The 22,191-nt window shown below is 46.0% G+C and overlaps 1 protein-coding gene across 7 annotated transcripts in view; it reads left to right on the top strand.

Moving 5' to 3' along the window:
• The window catches only part of NRXN3 (neurexin 3), a gene marked incomplete at both ends in the record, with an annotated part of 1,631,502 nt that overhangs the window by 26,495 nt on the left and 1,582,816 nt on the right, over positions 1 to 22,191 (top strand). For all 7 annotated transcript variants that reach the window (XM_079699579.1, XM_079699593.1, XM_079699590.1 and 4 more), the window contains one exon: positions 9,845 to 9,862. In XM_079699579.1, coding sequence (XP_079555705.1) covers positions 9,845 to 9,862 — 18 coding nt within the window. The remainder of the gene's footprint in view (positions 1 to 9,844; positions 9,863 to 22,191) is intronic.

Consider the following 22,191-nt stretch of genomic DNA (forward strand, 5'->3'; position numbering starts at 1 on the left):
AGGTGGGGGCCTACTGCAGGTGCCAGCCTCATGGCCTAAGGTGGGGAGTTAGCAGTTAGCTAGAGATGCCTTTTGTTTGCAAGGCTTAAACAGCTGGATAATTTATAAATTAAACTTTATCATAGGTATATAGGTATAGGAAAAAACATAGTATATATAGTGCTCAGTGCTATTTGCAGTTTCAAGCATCCCCTGGTGGGTCTTGAATGTAGTCCCCATGGATAAGGGGGGAACTACAGTATACAAACAATGGAGTATTATTCAGCCTTTAAAAGGAAAGAAATTCTGACACATGCCACAACATAGATGAAGCTTGAGGACACTGTGCTAAGTGAAATAAGCCGGTGACAAAAGGACAAATACTCTATGGTTCTACTCATATGAGGTTCCTAGAATAAATTCCTAAAGACAGAAAGTGGAAGGGTGGTTGCCAGGGGCTGGGTGTAGGACATATAGATAGCTGTTGTTTAACAGGTACAGGACTTTCAGTTCTGCAAGATGGAAAGAGTTCTGGAAATGGGTGATGGTTGCACGACATTATGAATGTACTTTATGCCACTGAACTGTGCACTTAAAAATGGTTAAGATGGGGCCTCCCTGGTGGCGCAGTGGTTGAGAGTCCGCCTGCCGATGCAGGGGATACGGGTTCGTGCCCCGGTCTGGGAGGATCCCATGTGCCGCGGAGCGGCTGGGCCCGTGGGCCATGGCTGCTGGGCCTGCGCGTCCGGAGCCTGTGCTCCGCAACGGGAGAGGCCACGGCAGTGAGAGGCCCGCATACCACAAAAAAAAAAAAAAAAAAAAAAAAAATGGTTAAGATGGGGCTTCCCTGGTGGCACAGTGGTTGAGAGTCCACCTGCCGATGCAGGGGACACGGGTTCGTGCCCCGGTCCGGGAGGATCCCACATGCCGCGGAGCGGCTGGGCCCGTGAGCCATGGCCGCTGAGCCTGTGCGTCTGGAGCCTGTGCTCCGCAACGGGAGAGGCCACGACAGTGAGAGGCCCGCGTACCGCAAAAAAAAAAAAAAAAAAAAAAAGGTTAAGATGGTAACTTTTATGTTATGTGTATTTTACCACAATAAAAATTTTAGGAAAACAAAACTAAAACCCCAGGGCTTCTGATTCTAAGCGTGGGGCTGTTTCCCACATTCTACAACAGCGCCCCCTACAGAGGACAGACATAAGCCTCCTCTTCCAAGGCTCTCGGTACTGAATTGCAGAATTTGGAGAACTCACCTCCACTGAAACCCTTGCTTCTTCCAGATCGTTCTTCCAATAAGCCCTGAGGAGTTAGACTTTCCAGAGAGCGAGGAATTCTTGGAAAGAGAGCAAAAACTCTGTCTCATGGAAATCACTCAGGTGAGGAAATGTAGTAATTATGATTCGCCAGCATTGATTAGCACTCCCTCAGTGCCAGACACCCTCTGAGTGCTTTTGCATACATTAGCTCCTTATAACCCTAACATCAGCCCCCATGAACTCTTTTCATCTTGCAGAACAGAAGATAAGTAGATTGTCCCCATTTTACAGGTGGGGAAGTTGAGTCTCAGGTTAGTTAACATGCATGAGCTCATATACGTAGTGTGTGGAAGAGCCAGGATTTTCACTCAGCTCTTCCTGCCTCTTAACCCCTGTGCTCTCTGCAGGAGACAGGGAGATTGAAAATGTCTGCATCTAGGCTGTTTTCCTAATATGAGGATTGACTGATTTCTTTCCCCTCCTGTGATGCACTCCTCTCTATCCTACCAGATGATGGGGCATCCTCTCATGTGGGTCAGTTTCTCCTTTGATTTCCTGGTGTTCTCTGAGATGCAGGTGTGTACTTTTCTCCCTGTGGGTCATGCTCGTTTGGGGAGGCCAACACCCATTTCTTTACCTAAGAAGTTGGCACTTGGAGCCTGTCTCCAGCAGTGTCCATCTGCTATGAGGACTTTTCTAAAACCCTTGTCTTGTTAGGTGGGGGCCTACTGCAGGTGCCAGCCTCATGGCCTAAGGTGGGGAGTCAGCAGTTAGCTAGAGATGTCTTTTGTTTGCAAGGCTTAAGCAGCTGGATAGAAGGCTCAACTGGGTACTTTCCGTTTACAAGGGAGGTGTCAACAAGCCAGAAGAAACATTAATAATAACAGTTTCAGTAAGTGTTTATTGAATATTTACCCTGTGCCTGGCGTTGTACCAAGCACTTTGTATGAATCATCTCATTTGGTCCTCATAGCAGTCATTTCAATTAGGTACAGTCAGTTCTGCTATAATGCTTGTTTTGAAAATGCAAATTTGTTCCAATGCTATTGATATATTAGGGAACAATTTGAGCATAATAATTTTGCTTTTGATTATGCATGATTTTGCCCATGAGAAGCTCTAGGTGAAGGCAGAAAACTGCAGCCAGATGAACCAAACTGTGTAGGAATGCACAAAACACACACACCTAAACACGTGCCAGCTACTTCATACCAGGCATGTTATGAGCCACACCCATCAACATCTGGTGTTATAACTTCCTGTCCAATTTCAGATGACCCTTCTTTCATTACTTCAAAGCAACTTGCAAGTTTCCCACTTCCACAAGCAACTTCAGGTCTTTTTCAAGTGCTATACTTACTGTATTATTTATGCATTCCTTAACCATTAACACGTGTAAAACAGGTTCCTATCTTTCATTATGTGTCACTGATGAAGTTTTGGGGTACTGTGCCCCAATCCTATTTTCCCTGTAAGCCCTGTGGTTTCTACTATGTGATTTTGCATAGCACATTGACTTTTAGGGATGCATGGGTGCTTCTAGCTGAATTGACCCCACTGCTATTATTCCCATGCGGCTGAAGAGTAAGAACTTTACTGTCCATAAAGTAAGAAACTGAACAAAAATATTTTTAATAACAAATAGCAAAGACAGGATTTAAAGCCCAGATTGCTTTACCCACCGTCTGTGCTCAGAACCTCTAAAGAATTTAAAAAAATGAAATCACGAAGAACAAAGCCCCACTGTCTGCACTGATCTCCGACTGTATCTGTAACAAGTAGATTCCCTCTTATCCCAACTGTCAGTCAAGCTCAGGCTCCTCAAACCACAGCTACTACAAGAGTGTTGTAGCCCCTAAAGTGTTCGGGCGCAGCGGTGACCTGGCCCACAGCAGTGCCATCCTTGTTCCTTCCTGTTTTTCATCCTGCTTCTCTCCCTGCCGCTGCCTTCCCGGGCAGGCTGGCACCTGACACAGCAGCTACCCCTCCGCTCCATCTTGCAATCTGGAGTTATTAGCATCAAAGAACAAAAGCAAACAGCACCAGGGCTTGGGAGGGCTCAGTCTTCTACAAAGGCGGATAAATGGGCTCTGTGTCGGGGATGAAGCTAACACCACCTGGCCTTTTGTGGAAAGACAACTCTTCCTGTGTTTGAAGAGCTCAGATACTGAGAGCCAGAAAAAGCCCCAGAATGCAGGAAACCCAGCCTCTTTGCTGCTGGAAGTTTGCTTTAGCTCTCAACTAAAAAAAAAGAAATACTGTTTCTGTATATTTGTTCCTGAAGTAGAGGGAAGAATCTTATGCTCATTTTCTTCAGGGGCAAGAAAAAATAGACTGTTGGGGAGATGCAGTCTTTGCCTTTTTAATTTTTTTTCTCCTAATGTTAAGTCAGGTGTAATCCTGAGTTGAAAACCTGCCCAATGTTTGTGGGCCTGGGATGAGAATACACATGGAGGCTTGGGGTCAGCCTCCCTTCTCTCCAGTTCCAGCACCACAAATATCCTTATGTACATTTTTGTGGATGCCCCAGCTTGTAGAGGTCCACAGCTCCTGCAAATAGCTTCCCCTTGGCCATTTCTTGACACGAGAGTACACACATCAGTGGGTTGGTCTGCTTTGGGGAGAAGGGGAAGAGGCCCACATGGATTTGGGGCAGTTTGGGCAAGGAATTCAAAGTACCTGAGTACCTGAGTGTCCTCAGGGTTAGTGGCAGGTGTTGCTGGTGCTGGGTGGGAAAGTCCAGCTGGCCCTGTGGACTGCTCAGTTCATGTGTTGGGATGTGGCTTTGGAAGGGCCAGAGCAGGCTCCTCTAAAGTGCACAGCCCAGGCAGGAACTCCAGTTGTCCAGACTTATGGTCACACTGCATTTGACCGCCTCCTTCTGCCTGGGCTATGCCTTTTTCTCACTCCTATGAGATGCCTGATATTCTTACCCCTAATTTATAGCTTGATGGGTCAGATGGTACCTATCCTGGTTTACTCTTTTATTCAGAAATATAGGTTGACCCTTATCTGATGTGCTACTCTGAGTATAAGAGGTATGAGTAATGACAGAGCCTCTTCACTGGGTCTTAATTTCATTATCTGTAAAATGGGATGAATAATGTTCCTACCTGTTAGGGTTGTGGTGAGAATTAAATGAGAAGATGTATATTAAGCACTTAGGACAGTGCCCAGCACACAGAGAATCCTCAATAAATGTGAGCTTTATTATGATTAGTATTGCTTTGGGCCAGGGACGTAGAGGCATTACCCCATTTTATCCCCAAATTCATCCTCTGGTATGTGATGATGGACACAGTAATTGGCTCTGGAACAGACATGTGACCTAAGCCAAACCAATGAGAGCCTTCCCAGGGAATTTATTGGAATTACCAGGAAATAGGCTGCTCTCTTTTCTATAGAGCTGCCAGATTCCATCTCTGTTACCATATGGAGACAACTCACCTGATAATGAGGCCAACGCTGAAGAAAACAGGGTTCTTAATAGAGTAAGGGCATTAAGACAGACCCAGAGTCCAATCCCAGCTCTGCCTTTCTGTCCATAGGCACATACCTTAACTTCTCTGAGCCTCAGTTTTCTCATGTGTAAATGGAGACACCAATAACATCTATATCAGTGAGTTGTACCAATTGAGATCATCTAGTCACTATTCACTGCATATTGCTGAGCACATCTTGTAGGCCAGATCCTCCTTAAACACTGGGGATACAAGCAGTGAATGAAACAGGCAATACTGCTCTCATGAAGCTTATATTCCAAGGGGGATTTAAACAATAAAAACAGACCCATCCTATAATGTCAGATAGTGATTAGTGCCATAAAGAAAGGAAAAGCCAGGTAAATGGTAGAGGAGGGTCTCTATTTTAGAGAAGGTGGTTAGAGAAAAATCTTTCTAAGAAGGAACATTTGAATGGATACCTGAAGAGAGTGAGGACCAGTCTTACATATGTCTGACAAAGACTGTTCAGGCAGGCAGGGGAATAGCAAATGCACAGGCTCTAGGCAGGACCTGCTCAATTCATGTTAGTTCCTTCTGCTGTTTGACAGGAGGTATGAGGACTGGCCCATATAAACTGGCATCTTTCCTCTCCTGTCTTCCAAGCTCTGGCACTCACACTGACCTCGGTGGATGGCAGGTGCTTGAGAAATTGTTGGGGGTGGGATCATGGGGCCACCTCTGTTAGGAGTGCCATGCTCAAACCAGGGATGGGAAAGCCACAAGAGAGGAAGGATTTGAAAGCCACTGCCACCCTTCACCCACTCTCTTTGGCATCACAACCAGGGAAGAAGTAAATTAGGGCAGTCCCACCTCTACTCAGTGCCCCACGGACGCTTACTGCGTATTCAACAATAATTTCAGCCACAAGTGAGTATGCTCAGCATGGTTATTTTAAAGTTCAAGGGAAACAATTTCCTGCAATTTGGGGAGATGCGGTTCTTCTAACCAGTTGGGGGAAAGAAAGGACCCTCCATCTGCTGCTGTTGCAGAATATAGCTCAACTCGGGGAGCCCTCCCACCTCACCTCTCATTTGGGCTAGATCATTTCCAGAGGCAGAAGTCCAAGATTCCCCCACTTGCTACTTTTATACCTCCAGACACCCACCCCACGTCCCTGGAGGAACTTTGGGGAGCATGGGGCAGGCTGCACAGCCAGGCTCCTGGAGGCCAGGCCCAGCCAAACCTTCTGGGACCCCACCTGGTGAACTCTGCCTTGGGTCTGACCTATTTTCTAGGAGAGAAAATAGAATATAGATTTAAATGCAGTGGTGCTCTGGAAAACTACAGGCCTAGCAGTGTTAGAAAATAAAACAGCAGGAGGGAACTAAGGAAGTGTTGGCACGGGAGAGGATGCCAACTCCCCTGGATCAATCTCATCTGGTTGGCAACTGCCTTTTTTTTGGCAATTTGCGCCCACTTTTTTATCTATCAAAAAATTGATATACACACACACACATATATATATGTCTCCTCTGATCCATCCTAGGGCCCAGTGTTGCTCCCTCATACACAGACTCCAGGCTGTATACCAGCAGCAATGACAGACAGAAGTGCTCTGGGGATGACCACCTTGGAAGTGAGGAGGCAGCAAGGCATGGAGTTAGAAACCCCCAGCTGCATCCTAAGTCAGACTTCCTTGCTGTGTAACCACAAGAAAGGTTGCTTTTCTAAAAAATACCCTTGCCCTCCCATATATGAAGGTAATAAAATCACCAGCTAACATTAACTGAGGGCTTTCTAGATGCTAGGCACTGTTCTGAGCTCCTCCTAACAACCCTAGGAGGTAGGAACTATTAACACACCCATTTTACAGATAAGGAAACTGAAGCACAGAAAACTTAGGTTACTGGCACAAAGTCCATGTAGCCTGAAGAGCCAGAGCCTGAATGCCAGTAATCCAGCTGTGGACCCCCGTTTCTCTGTGTTAATCCCTATGACCTGGCCTGCAGGACATGTGTACCCTTGGAGCCAGGGTGAGGGTAGGGGGTCATCTTTACCAAACCACAGGGATTAAGGGTGGGAAAGGAGATTCCCCAGAAGACAACTGGGACTTGATACAAAAAGAAGGGGGAAACGATGCTGGATGCACAATATACCAGATAGGTACTGTTGAACTTCTGATCGCCCCCTATTCCGCTCCCCCACTGCCACACCCCAGCCTTTGCCATTTCATTCTGTTGATCAGAATTGAGTGCAGAGATTCAGGTCACTCACTGCTTCTTGGAACAGGTGCCAGGTGATACTGTGTCTCTTTTCCTCAGGTTGGACATGAATGCTCAGAACTGCCTCTGGCTTGGTGCCACAATCAGGAGCTGAGGTTGGACACTGACCCCTCAGCTAAAGAGGGTTTTTCGTGGTGGCCTGTTGCCCCTCTTTGGCAAGAAGAGATACTGTATTTTTTATATGCAGGACTAGAACGGGGCTGTATTAAGTTTTCAGGAGGGAAAACAAAAGAAATAAGAATGGAATTTGTTTCCCCCCCTACTTCTGCTCACCTAGAACTTTTGAACTCCCCTTTGCCCCGATTCTCGCTGAGGAGTGGGAGTGAGGAGAGACCCAGAAGGAGGCGAGGGCTGGAGCAACGTCTTCGTTCACGAGCAGAAAGGTTGAACCCCAATCACCAAACGAAATACAACTTAATTCCTGTTGTCAGGCTTCCCTGATGGCGCAGTGGTTAGGAATCCACCTGCCAATGCACGGGACACAGGTTCGATCCCTGGTCTGGGAAGATCCCACATGCCGCGGAGCAACTAAGCCCGTGTGCCACAACTACTGAGCCTGCACTCTAGAGCCCGTGAGCCACAACTACTGAGCCCGTGCTCCGCAACAAGAGAAGCCACCGCAATGAGAAGCCCGCGCACTGCAACGAAGAGTAGCCCCCGCGCACCGCGACTAGAGAAAGCCCGCTTGCAGCAACGAAGACCCAACGCAGCCAAAAATAAATAAGTTAAAATAAATAAATTAAAAAAAATTTCCTGTGGTCTCTTGGTGTTTTCAGGGAGCCATCTGGTCAACATATTTGGATAATTCTGTCCGAGGTAATTCAAAATGATAACAATCAGCGCAGCTAACGTTTATGCGGTGTTTGCCTTGTACTGAGTTAAGTGATTTACAAGTATTTAATCTCATTTAATTATCATAACACTATCACGAGGGAAGCTGTGTTATCTTCCCATCTTATAGCTGAAGGAAACAATCAGTTCACTGATTGACTCAAGGTCATCAAGCAGGTCAGGATTTGAACCTGGACTATCTGTCGCTGTAATTTAGGATTGTCACTACAGTGCCCAAATGGGCAACTTAGTGTCAGAAGAACTTTGGGGTTCCGAGGTGTCCTATCTCCCGTGGGTCTTGGTGCCCACGAAGAGTGCGTTTCTATGAAAACAGTGTTGACACTTTGACCACTGAACTCCACCATGTGTAAATAGTTTGATACCCTGCTTAATCAAGGGGTGTTTTAAGGACCACTATTCTAGGCAGTCCATCAGTCATGTTAATGGCTCTGCTTTGTTATTTACGCAGCGTGTTTTGCCTTTCCACCTCTTCTATTTCGCCTCTTTTCTTCCTCCCTGCTGCTACTTCACCCGTAAATCTAACAACTCACCAGAAAACCTGGAAGTGGGTGTGGCTGAAGAATGATTCAGAGCTCTCTGTAAGTCTCATTGAGCAAATACAGCTTCCAGGGAATGCAGGGTGTGGGCTGGAGAAATGCCCGGCTGTTGCTTCAGGTTGGGGCAAGAGCCCTAAGGAACTCGCTGGAGCTCTGCAAATCTGATTGCTGTAGATTAGAAGCACATGGGGTAACTGGGAGGCTCTCACCGCTTCCTCATGGCTTCAGGTGCTCACTTGAGCTTGCAAACTGAATTCCAGTTCCAGATGCCCTGGAGGGACCTGGGTTTCCGTGGAATGAACATTGAATTGGGTGGGATTCAAGAGATCCAGGGTCTTTTCTAGGATCCCTTCCCTGAACTAGCTGTGTGACCTTGGACAAGTCTCTCAACCTTTTTTCATCCCCCATCTTAGCAAAAAAGAATTGAACTAGATTATGTCTGCGGATGTCCCAGACCCACCATTCAGTGATTCTAAGGGAGTCACCCAGGATGGCCTGGATGGCCAGTGGTTTCATGAAGAAACCCCATTCCTTCTCGCAAGCTGTAGTATATCCTACCAGGTCAGGTCTAGGGATTTTAACAATGCTTTGGGCTGCTCTTGGTTGGGCTTCCCCAGCATAATTCTATTTTACATTTGAGGGTAGGAGGAGGAGATTGTATCCATGGAGATGATGGGAGTGAACCGTTCTTCACTTTTTGAAAGTTCATTGGTTTAATTCAAATGTCAACCTTCCCAGGGCTGGAGGTTTATTTGTAGTTGTCAGAAGAGATTTCAAATGGCAATTTCTGTCATTAATGATGGTGTGAAATGCAAGGAGAAAAATTAGGAGAGGCAGAATTTCAATTTGTGTGGCAAATGATCTACTCACACACAATCTCATGCACACACACTGCTGTCTGTGATGAAGAATGGTCACTGGGAGTACTGGGGAGGGAGGGAATTATAAATGTTTTGTGGTCTTGTGTCCTCCAGTCTTATGAAGTGAATAACGCTGCAATTTGCTCTTAATTCTTATGCCTTTTCCTTTGTTCCTCAAGGGAATGGTTTATTATTATTTTTTCTCTCTGTGGAGAAGCCTTGCTTGACTTCGTGTCCAGTGTTCTGTAACTGGAGGGGAGGAGGATTTGCTTGGGTGTTGGATTGCAGAAATCAACCAGAATATTTTAACCAATATTCTTGCAGGATTCCAGTCTGCTTAGCTCTTTGGAGCCCTATCTGATTCCAGGATGATGTCTTTCCGGACAGATGTGAAGCTCACCTCTCTTGCTACATGCACAGTGAAAAGGGAGCTTGGCCCCTCGGCTTGCATGGGTGGTTTTTGGGTGACGGTAGAACTAAGTGCTCAGAGTCTGAGCATATTTGGAGTCTTGCATGAACTTGGTAGCCATGCAAGGACACAGTGTATTGTGTGTGTGTGTGCTGCTAACACTCTTCTTCCCTTTTCTCCCTCTTTCTCTCCTCTCCCTTTCCCTCCCTTTGAAAATGCTGCCACAGATGTCCGTCAAGGTCCAGGTGAGTCTTTGTGTTTGTACAGCTGCTGTGGAAATTTCCCCTCTGCCAGATTGTGCATGGTTTGACTGTGAGGGAGACTTTTTCCTAGGGACTCTAAACAGAACAAAAATCCAAGTACATTGCATTTTCATTGATTTAGGTTTCTAAGAAATGCCTTGAATTGATGGATTTGTATTGGCTTTGAAGAACCATATTAAAACCAAAGGAATGTGGTTCCCATGCTTATACAATTACTTTCTTCTGATTAATATTTCTGGGTGAATAAAAGAAGTGGAAATTGTGCAATTTTTGAAACTATTTTTAAAAGATTTTCTTAGGATATGTATTCTCCAATTTAATAAGCATTTTTGCCTTGTCTTCATAAATCTACTTATCTTCTATAGCTTCATGTGGTTGAAAGTTGAAGATATGATATACTTAGCATGGAAAATATGATGTGGGTAAAAGAAGGTTTCTTTCTTTATATTCTAAGAAATGACTTTACTTTTCCACAGTGGAATTAGCCATATTTTTTTTCTAATGCTTATAATAACTAATACATGTTCACTGTTAGAAAGAAAGAAAGAAAGAAAAGAAAAAGAAAGAGGAATGGTTTTTGTCAATAGACAAATAGATACTCATCCAGAGTCCTAACTGTAAGTAATGTGTGTGAATAGACACATATATGTGTACACACATACACATAGATGCATATGAGAGGAACAACCATTTATAGATAAGAAGTGTCAGGTGATATAGAATGGTTGGAAACCATTCTAAACTGTCTAGAACTTTGGGTTAAGAGTAACCCTACCAAATAAGAAGGGGGTATCATCTTTCTTAGGTATTTTCACATATATTTTCTTATTTAGTCTTTTTAACATTTAATTCTTATAGCATCAATACAGGATAGGTATTGTTATATACATTTTGTTTATTTAAACTTTTTATTTTATATTGGAGTATAGCCAACTGACCATGTTGTGATAGTTTCAGGTGCACAGCAAAGGGACTCGGCCATAAATATACATGTATCCATTCTCCCCCAAACTCCCCTCCCATCCAGGCTGCCACACAGCATTGAGCAGAGTTCCCTGTGCTATACAGTAGGTCCTTGTTGGTTATCCATTTGAAATATAGCAGTGTGTACATGTCGATGTTATATACGTTTTAATGTGAAGGAAATTTAGGGCCTGACAGATTAAGCAGTTTGTGCAGGGTCATAGGGCTTGTCAGCACATTGGAATTTGAACTTGGAGCTTTCAGACTCCAAAGCCTGTGCATACTGCATTGGAACATGCTGGGTCCCATCCCAGAATTTCTTCACTTGAAGATCTCATATTTCCTAATGGGACTATTGTTTATTTTTGCGCAGAGGTAATGTGACTTTTTCTTTATTAGTAGCACCCTTTCCAAATGAATTTATCCTTTATCGCTTTTGAATATGTAAAAGAATCAGCCAGACTTAAGCAGGGTTTCTAATCATTGATCTATATGGAATATTACACAACACAAAAGGATAATACTGTTATCCCTACCAAATACACAGGGTTTCCCTGCCTCTGTTTCTTCTGCCTACCCCGCACCTTTGAAAATAACTGGTGTTTGAACCAAAGCACAGGACAGCATTTTCTAGGAAGATATCATTAAATTTATTCTATTTAATAATATTTTAGTTCAGTCACTCAGCAAATATTTATTTATCGAGAACCTACAATGTACCAGGCACTGTTCTGGGTACTAGGGATAAAACAGTGAACAAAACAGAAGACCATCCCTGTCCTCATGGATCTTTTATTATAGATAGGGGAAGACAAGGAACTAAAAAAATATATGTATCTTTATATATATATCTATATATAGATAAATATACACACATATATACAAACATATATACATCTTATATATGTATGTATATAATAACATGTCTATTGTATCAGGTGGTGGGTAATAAGTGCTGTGGAGAAAAATGAAGCAGGTAAAAATGAAGTTGCTAATTTAAAGAGGGTGGTCCAGGAAGGTCTCTGCTAAGCTGATGTTTTCTAAGCTACTTCAAGTGAGGGAGTAAGCCCAACATCAAAAATTTTGTTTGTAAAAGTGCCACTTGGCTTAACCTCTTCTCTTCCAGGTTCACGGCAGAGATGAGCCAGGGTCTCCACTTAGACTTGTGCATATTGTGTCCTGCATAGCGGCTGCCAGCTCAGGGAATGCATGGAGGCCAAAATCCAATCTGTGTTTTGCCACACCTGCACCCAGGGGCAGGCCTCTAACCTGGGGGCACCTTTTCCTAATTCTCACAAAGGTGCCCTGCTGGTCCTGGAAGGGTGAAACGCTAAGGACTCATAGGCTCCCCTCCATCTCTTCAAAGGGATGGAGGTCAGTGGGTGACCCTACCTTAGAAATAGCAACTATCACTAGCACAGCACTGCACTATCTCAGTTTCATGGCCATTATCTCATTTTGTTCTCTTAATAATCCTCTGAGGTACATTGCCTGAGCCCCATTTTTCTGTTGAGGAAGTTGAAGTCAGGAGGTTAAGTGCTGTGCTGAGGTCACCCAGCAGCTGAGTGACCCAGGACCAAGTGGGGATTCCAGCCGGATTCTGAACCTTGCACTCTCCATTCTGCCCTTGAGGTGTCAAGAGCTGATTGTCAATCTTGTCACCCCGTTGACCCTTGCTTTTTTTGTGGGTTCTGAGCCTGAAACAAATCACAGGTCCAGAAACATCCCTTGTGGCCCCGGCCGTAGCAGGAGGCAGCCTGAGCTGCCCGGCCCTGGCTGAGGTCAGCGGGCGGCCTCCCGTTCTCCGAGCCCCTGGCCAGGCAATCTGGAGCCAGCGGTGCTGTGGCTCCGAAACAGGAGGCCTTTAGTGGTTCTCTGATGTTTTTTTTCCTTCCGCTCAGGAAGACAAATTGGGGATTTTATGAGCTAATGTAACTATTTACCCAGGGGCCGCTGGAATACTATAAAGTGACGATTGATTAATTGATTAATTTTACATGTTGAGGAGATTGCTGAGAAGCAACCCTACTATAAAATGCAGTTGGAGATGGCTCCTGGCAGGCAACACCTTTCCCAAGGTCCAGGAGATGAGCTGGGGACTCAGAAAGAGCGTCCTGGTAGGAGAAAAGGGGCAAGTGGTATTTCGATGGACTTCTGGGTGGGAAAATCCACAGACTGTCCTCCTAGTCCTTGGGAAGGAGGTTCACGATAATAAAGTGGCAAGAGGGCTTCCCTGGTGGCGCAGTGGTTGAGAGCCCGCCTGCCGATGCAGGGGACATGGGTTCGTGCCCCGGTCCGGGAAGATCCCATGTGCCGCGGAGCGGCTGGGCCCGTGAGCCATGGTCGCTGATCCTGCGCGTCCAGAGCCTGTGCTCCGTAACGGGAGAGGCCACAACAGTGAGAGGCCCGCATACCGCAAAAAAAAAAAAAAAGTGGCAAGAGGCATTTGTGGCGTGCTGACCTGAAGGAGGTGAGAGACCCTCAGCTCTGATGCCTCCCATGCATCCTCTTATTGAACTCTTCACATCAGCCCCTCCCGGTAAGTGTCGTCATCCTCACTCCAAAAGAGAGGTTCGCGGTCGCCAGCTGCTAGCGCAAACCAGGATCACAGATGGGGGTGCCTCCAAAGCCTGTGCCTTTTTCTTCCGAACCCTGGCATTTCCAAGGCAGAGCTGTGGGCCAGGGGTACATCTTATCTGTGTCTGCATTCCCAACTCTGCACAGTGCATGGCACCATAGTAGGACCTCAGAAGTACTTCTTGAGCTGAAAGTGTAGCCACAAGCACCAGGGACAGTGTGGGTCTGTAGGGTCCCGAGACATGTTGGAGCTCAAAGGGTATCCTGTCTAAGGATTGTAGTAACTCTCTTACTTTTCAGAGGAGGAAATGGAGGCCCAGGGAGGGGAGGGGCATCTCCAAGGCCACGTAACCCATTTGTGGCCCTGAAGGGATTCCTTATCCCATGCTCCTGACCATTAGGATCTGCCCTTGGGCTGCCTGTGGGGCAGGAGTGGGCGGTCCCAGCCCTGCCAAACTGTTTGCCCTCAGTCCTCTCCCCACCCCCGATGTGTTCTAGAACTCTCTGCCAAAGGGAGAGGAAGTGCTTTGGAGGTGAGGAAGAGGATGGGGTAGAGGAGGATCTCAGAGGCAGGGAACAGGGCCGGGGCCTGTGCTTGTGAGACCCCTCTCAACCCCTCCCCCAGAGACTCTCCCCCCAGCCGTGGGCTGGGGTGCTGTTTACGGTGCTCCAATTACAGCTTCTCTCCTCGGAAGGGATAATTTCTCAGGCTCTGCCTGCTGATTAGAGCTGGAATTTAAATGAAAAGCTGTGACCTTGTGGAAGTGCCCTAGTTATTCAGAGGCCTGATGAGGAAGGAGGCCTCTTGCTTCGGTCCACCGGAACCCTGGCAGGCGCGGGAGGAGGGGCTCCTGTCTGCCGGGGCCCAGAGGGGGCCTTGGTCCGTGGTTGCTGGAAGCAGCTGACAGCCTTTGCTCGAGCCTCCCTCTGCTGCTCTTGATCTCTGCCCCTTGTCGTCCTCCTCCAGTTTAAGTCATCTCAGTGCTCTCCTTGGAGAGGGGACCTGCTGATTTGTCCTGAGCCCTGCTATGTCTCCAGGGAGTCCCTCGTCCAGCCTGAGGGACACCGTTCTTCACCCGAAGCCAGGAGGCAGTGCCTGACACACTGCCTTGTGTTTATGAACACGGAGGGTTGCTCTCGAAGCTTGCTGCTCGGAGAGGGGATCTGACCCGCAGAACTAGCAGCATCAGCCTCGCCCAGGAGCCCGTTAGAAAGGCAGGATCTCAGGCATCACCCCAGACCTGTGGAGTCAGAACCTGCAAAGACCAAGAGCCCCAGGGGTCTGCCCATTAAAGCTGGAGACACACTGACCTAAAATTCCCGGTCTCTTTGGGGCCCACAGGGCCATGTTTACTGAGGAAGGTGCATTCCACCTTGCTAAAGCCCTGTTCCTCATCTCTTCTGCTGGGCACAGAGTGAAATATCCACTTTCTGGGTTGATAGGAGCTAAGAGGAAGAATGAGATTAAGGAAAGGGAAGGGAATGAATGCTTAGCAATCACTTGGTCTGTGCAGGTCTCTGTTCAGGCACTTCCTATATATGTGAGGCAAGGTAGCTGCCAGCTTTCACACGGCCTTCAAGCTAAGGTTGATTTTTCACTTTTTAAATAGTTGAAAGCAATCAAAAGAAGAATAATTAGTGATGCAGAAATTTTATGAAATTCAGATTTCAGTGTTCACAATGTTTTATTGGAACACAGGCGTTTGTTTCTGTATCATTTATGGCTGCTTTGCAAAGGCAGCTTGGAGCAGCTGCAACACAGACACTATGGCCTGCAAAGCCTAAAAGATTTACCATCTGGCCCTTTACAGAAAAAGTTTGCCAACTCTGGATTAAGGCACAGGCTTGGAGCCAGTTGCCTGGGTTGACATCCTGCCTCTATCCCCGGACAGTACGGCCTGTTCAGCTTACCTTTCCTTTGTGGGCCCTACTTACCTCATCTGTAAAATGGGGACAATAAGTACCTACCTCATGGGGCTATTGTGAAGATTAAATGAGCTCATGCATGTCAAGTCTTTAGAACAGTGCCTGGCACATAGTAAGCAATGTATAAATTAGCTATTATTTTAAGGTATCTTGCTTGATCCTTTCCACATGTGTTTCTATTTTATAGATGAAGCTACTTAGGCTCAGAGAGGTCTAAAAACAAAAGAAAACATTCTTTTCCTGTGTCTTGGTCCCCCTAACTATTCAGAGGATGCTCCCACTGCTGAGCTGTAGACACCTCTAAACACACCTGCTGTTTTCTTCTTGTCACACACTCTATCCCATCCTTCCTGATCTTTATGCATTCAGTAAAGAGGTCCCTCAGACTTAGATCCTGGCCACCATTGCTCTCAAGTGAGGCCAAGAAATCCCAGTAAAAGGGCGGAAAGGGGACTGATATTTATAAAGGATCCACCATGTGCCAGGTCCCTACCACTTCACAGATGAAGAAACTTGGTCTCCAAAACATCGCATCCTTTGCCCAAGGCCAGAAGCAAGTATGGTAGGTATCACCATTTAAATGCATCCTGGGGCCTCTGCTTTGTCATTCTGCCTCCCTTTGGCTCTGTTGCTTTCCCCAGGAGCTATGTGGCCTTGGGTAAGTCATTAACCTTTCTGGGTATCAGGCTTCTTTAAATCAGATGGCCTCTCAGGCTTCTTCCATTCTGAGGATCTATGATTAGGCCATCTAACTGAGCTCTCTTGGGGAGGAGGATTCAGGAAAATGCCTTCTCCTCCATTACCAGAGACTGACAACTCCTAACTCCAGTGCTACCCATTATATTTTTGTCTTTTCTTTCCTATTCTTTTGGACAATAGTCCCACTGGCTTTTCTCTCTTATTTTTTAGGAAAAACATCTGACATTTATTGAGCCTGTATTTTGAGCCAGGCTCTGAAATACTATGATTTTACGTGCATCAGTTAATTCTTTTGACATGCCCGGGAGGTGGATTCTGTTTTTAAACCCATTTCACCATGAACAAACTGACACTCAGGGATGTTAATTCATCAGTCCCACCCAGCAAAAAGAGGTGGAGCAGGCTGCAAACCCTGGTATGTCTGGCCCTGGAGATGTCTCATATGGAGTTCCAGCTAGAGTGTTCACCCCACAAAGGTACACTCCTGTACTGTATGGTCTCAGCCTAGAACAGTGCCAGTACATCACAGGCACAGAGTAAACACTTGCTCAATGAATGAATAGCGCTCAAGACTCAGTTTTTAGTTTTACCCCACACCCCTTTAAAAGACAGGCTGCTTTTTTGTTGGGGTTCACCCTGAGACAGAAGGTAATTGAACCAGTGTTTATTCAGTGCCCATCTTGGGCTCAGCTCAGTGGGGAATGCGGGCTGTAGGGAAATCCACCACTGCTGCACATAATTGGATTGGAAAGGGGCCCTTGGCTGGGCTAACAGTGCTCAGCTCCCAGCCAATTGCCCGGCTGGGGCCTGGGAAGAGCCCCTTGGCTCCTGTAGCTTTTCCTGATGAGTAGGTGTGAGTAAGGAGCTGCTTCCCAGCGTACCTCCAGCTTCGGCTATAACTCAAAGAAGCAGGTCACTAGGCCTTGGTGCCTTTTTCTAGAGCCTTTTAAAATCGCCTCCTTTACTGTCTTGGCAAGGCAGACTCACGGGGTGCTGGTTATGGTCCCAGTTTGTTTCTCAGTCCTGGAGGGCAAGGTCAGGGTTAGAGCTGGAAGAACCATTAAAGTGATCCTGTTGTCTCAGTGGGATAGTACTGCCCCTACCCCTGACCCTGCCAAATGTGTAGGATGGGTATTTGTTGCTCCAATAATGAGGGGGCATTGGTGGCATTTAGGAGGAAGGGACAGCGAATGCTAAATGTGCTGCAGTGTATGGGAAAGTTTCATTCAAAGATTGTGCTGTTCAAGATGCCGTTGGTGAGACCAAAGAGAAACTGTTCTAGATTAATTCCTTCTTTGTACAGGAGAGAAAACAGGCCATAGCACTTCCCTGTAATTCAGCTGAGTCATACAGCCTATTTATGGCAGCATTGGAGACCCTCCCATTCCGAAGACCTGCCTAGGAAGATCTGGAAAACTCCTGGGCTAAGCTAGTCAGTTTGTGGGGCTAGGCCTCAGGAGGAGTGGGGCGATGGAATACAGCTGACTGTTGAGGACAGTGGGTGCCCTTATGGGGCCGCTTAGCTGACTGTGCCTCCCCATGGAGGGAGGCATCTGAGGACACCTGGGTAGGCGGTCTGCCAGTGCTGCCAGCTTACTGGAGAAGTGATGTTGGCAAGAGATGGGAGGGGGGGTTGGAGGAGAGAGGGCCTAGATATGCCAGTCTCCTGAACAACAACAGCAGTGACTACAAGCTTTTGAGCCCTTCCTACGTGCCACGAACTCTGCCTAGTGCTCTCCATCTGTGGTTGCATGTGATCGTCACAGTGATCCTGAGAAGATATCTCACAAGTGAGATGCAGTTGTGTTACAGGAAAAAGGCACAGAATAGTTAACATGCTCGAAATCCCAGTTAGCAAGAGGTAGTGCTGGGATTTGAATCCAGGTTTTGGGTTATTTAGAGCAGTGGTTTGCAAATTCTGGTAGGCATGAAAATCACCTGGAGAGTTAATGAATGCGATCCAGGCTCATTGAAGTAAGACATTTCCCCCAGGTGCTCTGATATGACCAAAGTTTGAAAACCAGTGTTTCAAAGGAAAGTGAAGGGACTTAAAAACTTCAGCATTAACTGCTGTTTTATACCCTCCATAAATTAAGGGAAGCAGGGAGGTGGGGGTGAGGAGATAGAAGGGAGGATGGGATGCATGATTCCCCCTTTGTCTGAGCTCCATGGCACCTTAGGTCACGGGGCTAGTAAAGCCCTCATCATAATACACTATGCTATACCCAGCTGTGTATTGTCCCCCACATGCCCACATCGGCCACTGTGGGCTCTTGAAGGACAGGGAATCCCTTATTCTTGAGAACAGAGACTTATCCCTGCCTGCATCCCCACTACTTGCCATCTTGTATGTGTTCATAAACTTTGTTGCTAGAATCAGCATTTCAGAGATGGAAAGGAGCCAAATGGTTGTCAAGGTTCTTTGTGCACCTAATTTTTGAATCTCTTCTATAAGAGTTTATTCAAACTTGGCTTGAACCACTGCAGGGATGAGTAACTCATTGCTCCTTTCGCCATTCTGTTCCATTCTAACAGCACTGAGTGTTCACAAGCTCTCCTTTATTCTGAGTCACTATAGCTTTCACCACCTGTATTGCTTCCAGCCCTTGGAGACACACAAAATAGATCTAATTACACTTCCCAGTGTTTGAAGACAGGGCTTTTGTCTTTAAGGATTTTCTTTTCTAAAGACTAAAACATCTCCAGTTTCTTTGGGCATTCTCATACAAGGGTTTTCAGCTCTTTCATCCAGGTCATAGTTCTCTGAAAAAATAACATTTTTTTGCTTCCTTTCCAAAGAAGGATGCCCACACCACATACAGTGTTACAGACATGCTGCAACTGGTTCATTATAGAGTGAATTCTAGACTCCCTACATCTCTGAATGGCAGCATCAAACACCTTACTTTTTAAAAAATGACTATAGTATGAAATTGAACTTAAAGTCACTGAAAAGTTTTAAGATTTTTTTTTTTTTTTTTTTTTTTCCGGTACGTGGGCCTCTCACTGTTGTGGCCTCTCCCGTTGCGGAGCACAGGCTCTGGACGCGCAGGCTCAGCGGCCATGGCTCACGGGCCCAGCCGCTCCACGGCATGCGGGATCCTCCCGGACCGGGGCACGAACCCATGTCCCCTGCATTGGCAGGCAGACTCAACCACTGTGCCACCAGGGAAGCCCCAAACTTTTAAGATTTTGTGTGCACTGCTCCTAAGCCATTTCTCTCCCCTTCCTGCACTTGTGCAATTGGTTTATTTGACTTAGACGTGGGGCCATTCTTTGATGTTGTCAAATTCATCCCTGGATTTTTAAAATCCAGCACACCATGGTCTATTTGGATACAGTTAATTCATCTAGCACATCTGCCCACCCTTCCAGCTTCATGTCATTCATGAACAAAGAGCTATTTTCGAGAAGTTCATGACATTTGGAGAGCAAGGACTTCCTCTTCTTTGGGAAGAGTCTTTTCTAGAAGCCATAATTGCTGATGCTTTAACCCTTAGAGTGACAAGCATGACTGCCTTCATCTCTCTTCCTTCCATGGTATTCATGAAAAAAGAAGCCACACCCACCCCTCCAGAGAGGTGGAATAGATTGGGACGGTGCTGCAGACATTCTTTCCTCTTCCCTGTGGCTATGCCATACAGACACTGTTGGTGATTCATGGATGCCATTGAGGAAGTACTTTCTGTTCAGTCCAGGTTACCATGCTGTAAGAACAAAGTTGGTCTAGAAGCAAATAGTGAGTGCGCTAGCACAGTTACATCCAACAAAGGGCTTAGTGGTGAGAATGGGATGTAGTGGCATCATGGAAGGACCCACCCAGAGGCACCTGCCTTGGAGAAATAGCAACAGGCTCTCCTCTGGAAACTATCACCATCATCAGTCCAACTATTCACTTCATCCCCAGTATTGTTCAAGGCTTGTGGAAAAGCCAAAATCATATAAGTAAACAGTTGATCTTCTGTTCATGTCAGTTCATGACTGCTGTTGGGTGGTTTGTTGATGCCTCGTTTCACGCTTCAACCTTTTTGATTATGGGTGGTGTTCTCAGGGTATCAGTTTGAACCATTTTAATTGTCATTTTTGTAGGTCAAAACCAGTCAAATATCAGCAGTTTCATATGGTTCAACCCAGTAAGTAGTTGCTTGGCCTCTTCAGGAATCATCTTGGTTCACAGAAACTCTACGTCTTAGAGTTGGAATGGATTTTTGGTGGTTATCTTCTAAAACCCCACTTTGACTCTCTTCTGTGGCATTCTGGCAAGTGAAATATCCCGTTATTCCACCCTCATCTTGCTGAATGCACTTGGTCCTTTATCTTGCATGTGCAACTTTTAAAATGTTTGAAGGTAGCTCTCATGTCCTTACCTAGCTCTCTCCTGTTTGGGCTGTGCGTAGCAGCTCCTTCGGCCATTCTGCATGAGACATGCTTTTGGACCTCTTACCATCTGATTCTTCTCCTTTGGATATGTCTACCTCATTAATGCCCCTCCTAATATATGGCACTGTTCTCTGAACCAGAACCCTAGGTTTTGTGGTCAGTGATAAGAAGAGGTGAGGCTTTTGACTTCTTTTTATTTGTGATTTTTGGGGGTTGGTGGGGGTAGTGGGAGGTTGTGCTTAAGTGCCACAATTTATATTTGCCCCTTAAAATTAAATTTTGCTTTTGCCTGCTCACATCTTTTGGGCCCTAATTCCGATGACTAAAGAGTTAGCTATTCCTTTCAGCTTTAGTTCATTACAACATCCAGACAGCATGTCATGAATGTTCTCAGCCAAGTCATTCATCAAAATGCTGAGCAGGTCTAGGCTCTGCTGTAAGCCACTGGAGAACCCCAGACAAGACAAGGAAACTGAAGTCCACGATGAAGCTCATGATGAAGGTCAGGAAATTGCCTGTGGAAGGGCTGGTCTGAGACACGACTGTGGAAGTAGGTGGAGCTTTCCTTCAGGCCCCACCTCTTCCCTTTAAGCATCCTTCTCCCCAATCCCAGCCTGTCCCCTGTGTCCTCCCCTGCCCATGGTGGCAGACTTCCTCAACCTGTGACTGCGTGTCTCCATCCTTCCTTCTCACATGTCCCTGTGCCACTCCTGTCTTTGGAGAAAGATCTTAAGCTTGACTTCCTGATGATCTCACACACAGGGCAGTGCAATGACTGAGGAGCCTGAGTGCAGCTCGTGTTCAGATTTGCATTTTAATGAGGGAAGTTGCTTAATAACCCCAAGAAGTGACCCAGAAAAGGAAAAGCTTCATATTTTAGTAGAATCTGGGGATGAAGATTGAGGAGAGGGAGATGGTGGTCATTTATGTAAAAGGGTTTCCCCAGGGCACCTTAAATCATGCTACACCAGAATCATAAATGAAGTTGAATTAATGTCCAGACACTACTTTCTGCTCCTGAATTCTCCAAGACATGTCTCCTCCCTTCTCCACCAGCACTGAATTAGACAGGGTAGCTAGTGTCATAGTTACCATCCAGCATGCAGAATCCACCTGCTGGCTTAGAATCCACATTTCACCACTTATTAAGCAGTGGGATTTTGGCTCTAGGTCTTGGTTTCCTTACCTGTAAAATCAACATTATAGCAATGACTTTCCCATAGAGCTGTATTTAATGGCATGACACATAGCCATGCCTTATATATAGCAAACAGTCAACAGATATTAGCTACTGTTGTAATTCTTTTTACCAAATTAACTGAATTTCCTCTCTTTTAAGTGCTTAAAATGCTAAGATGTGTATTTCTTCTTTCCCCTTCTCTCTTTTCCAAGTTCCCAATCACCCTGCAGACACGATGGTTACCTGTGGCTTCTCTTTCTGTCAGGCCCCACCCCCTACCATCTTCACCATCTCCTTACTTCCTCCAGAAACATAGGGTGAATGTCTCCATTACCTTTTGATTTTATGTAATTACTCTTTTTAAAAGTCCTTGTGGCTTCATAAAAATTCAACGTTGGCACTTGGCACTTACAGCAATTAGTGACATTTCACTTCTCTACTTCCGTATGGAAAAAGAGATGATATGTGTGGATTTTACAGGGGGAGAAAAGTTACCCTGAAAGTGAAGGAGAGAAAAGTCTTGGCAGAGATAACCTGCTTTCCCCCCCCGCCCCGAATCTCTCTCTTTTTTTTCCATGAGTGACTT

Source organism: Hyperoodon ampullatus (assembly GCF_949752795.1).
Source record: "Hyperoodon ampullatus genome assembly, chromosome: 3".
Taxonomy (NCBI): domain Eukaryota; kingdom Metazoa; phylum Chordata; class Mammalia; order Artiodactyla; family Ziphiidae; genus Hyperoodon; species Hyperoodon ampullatus.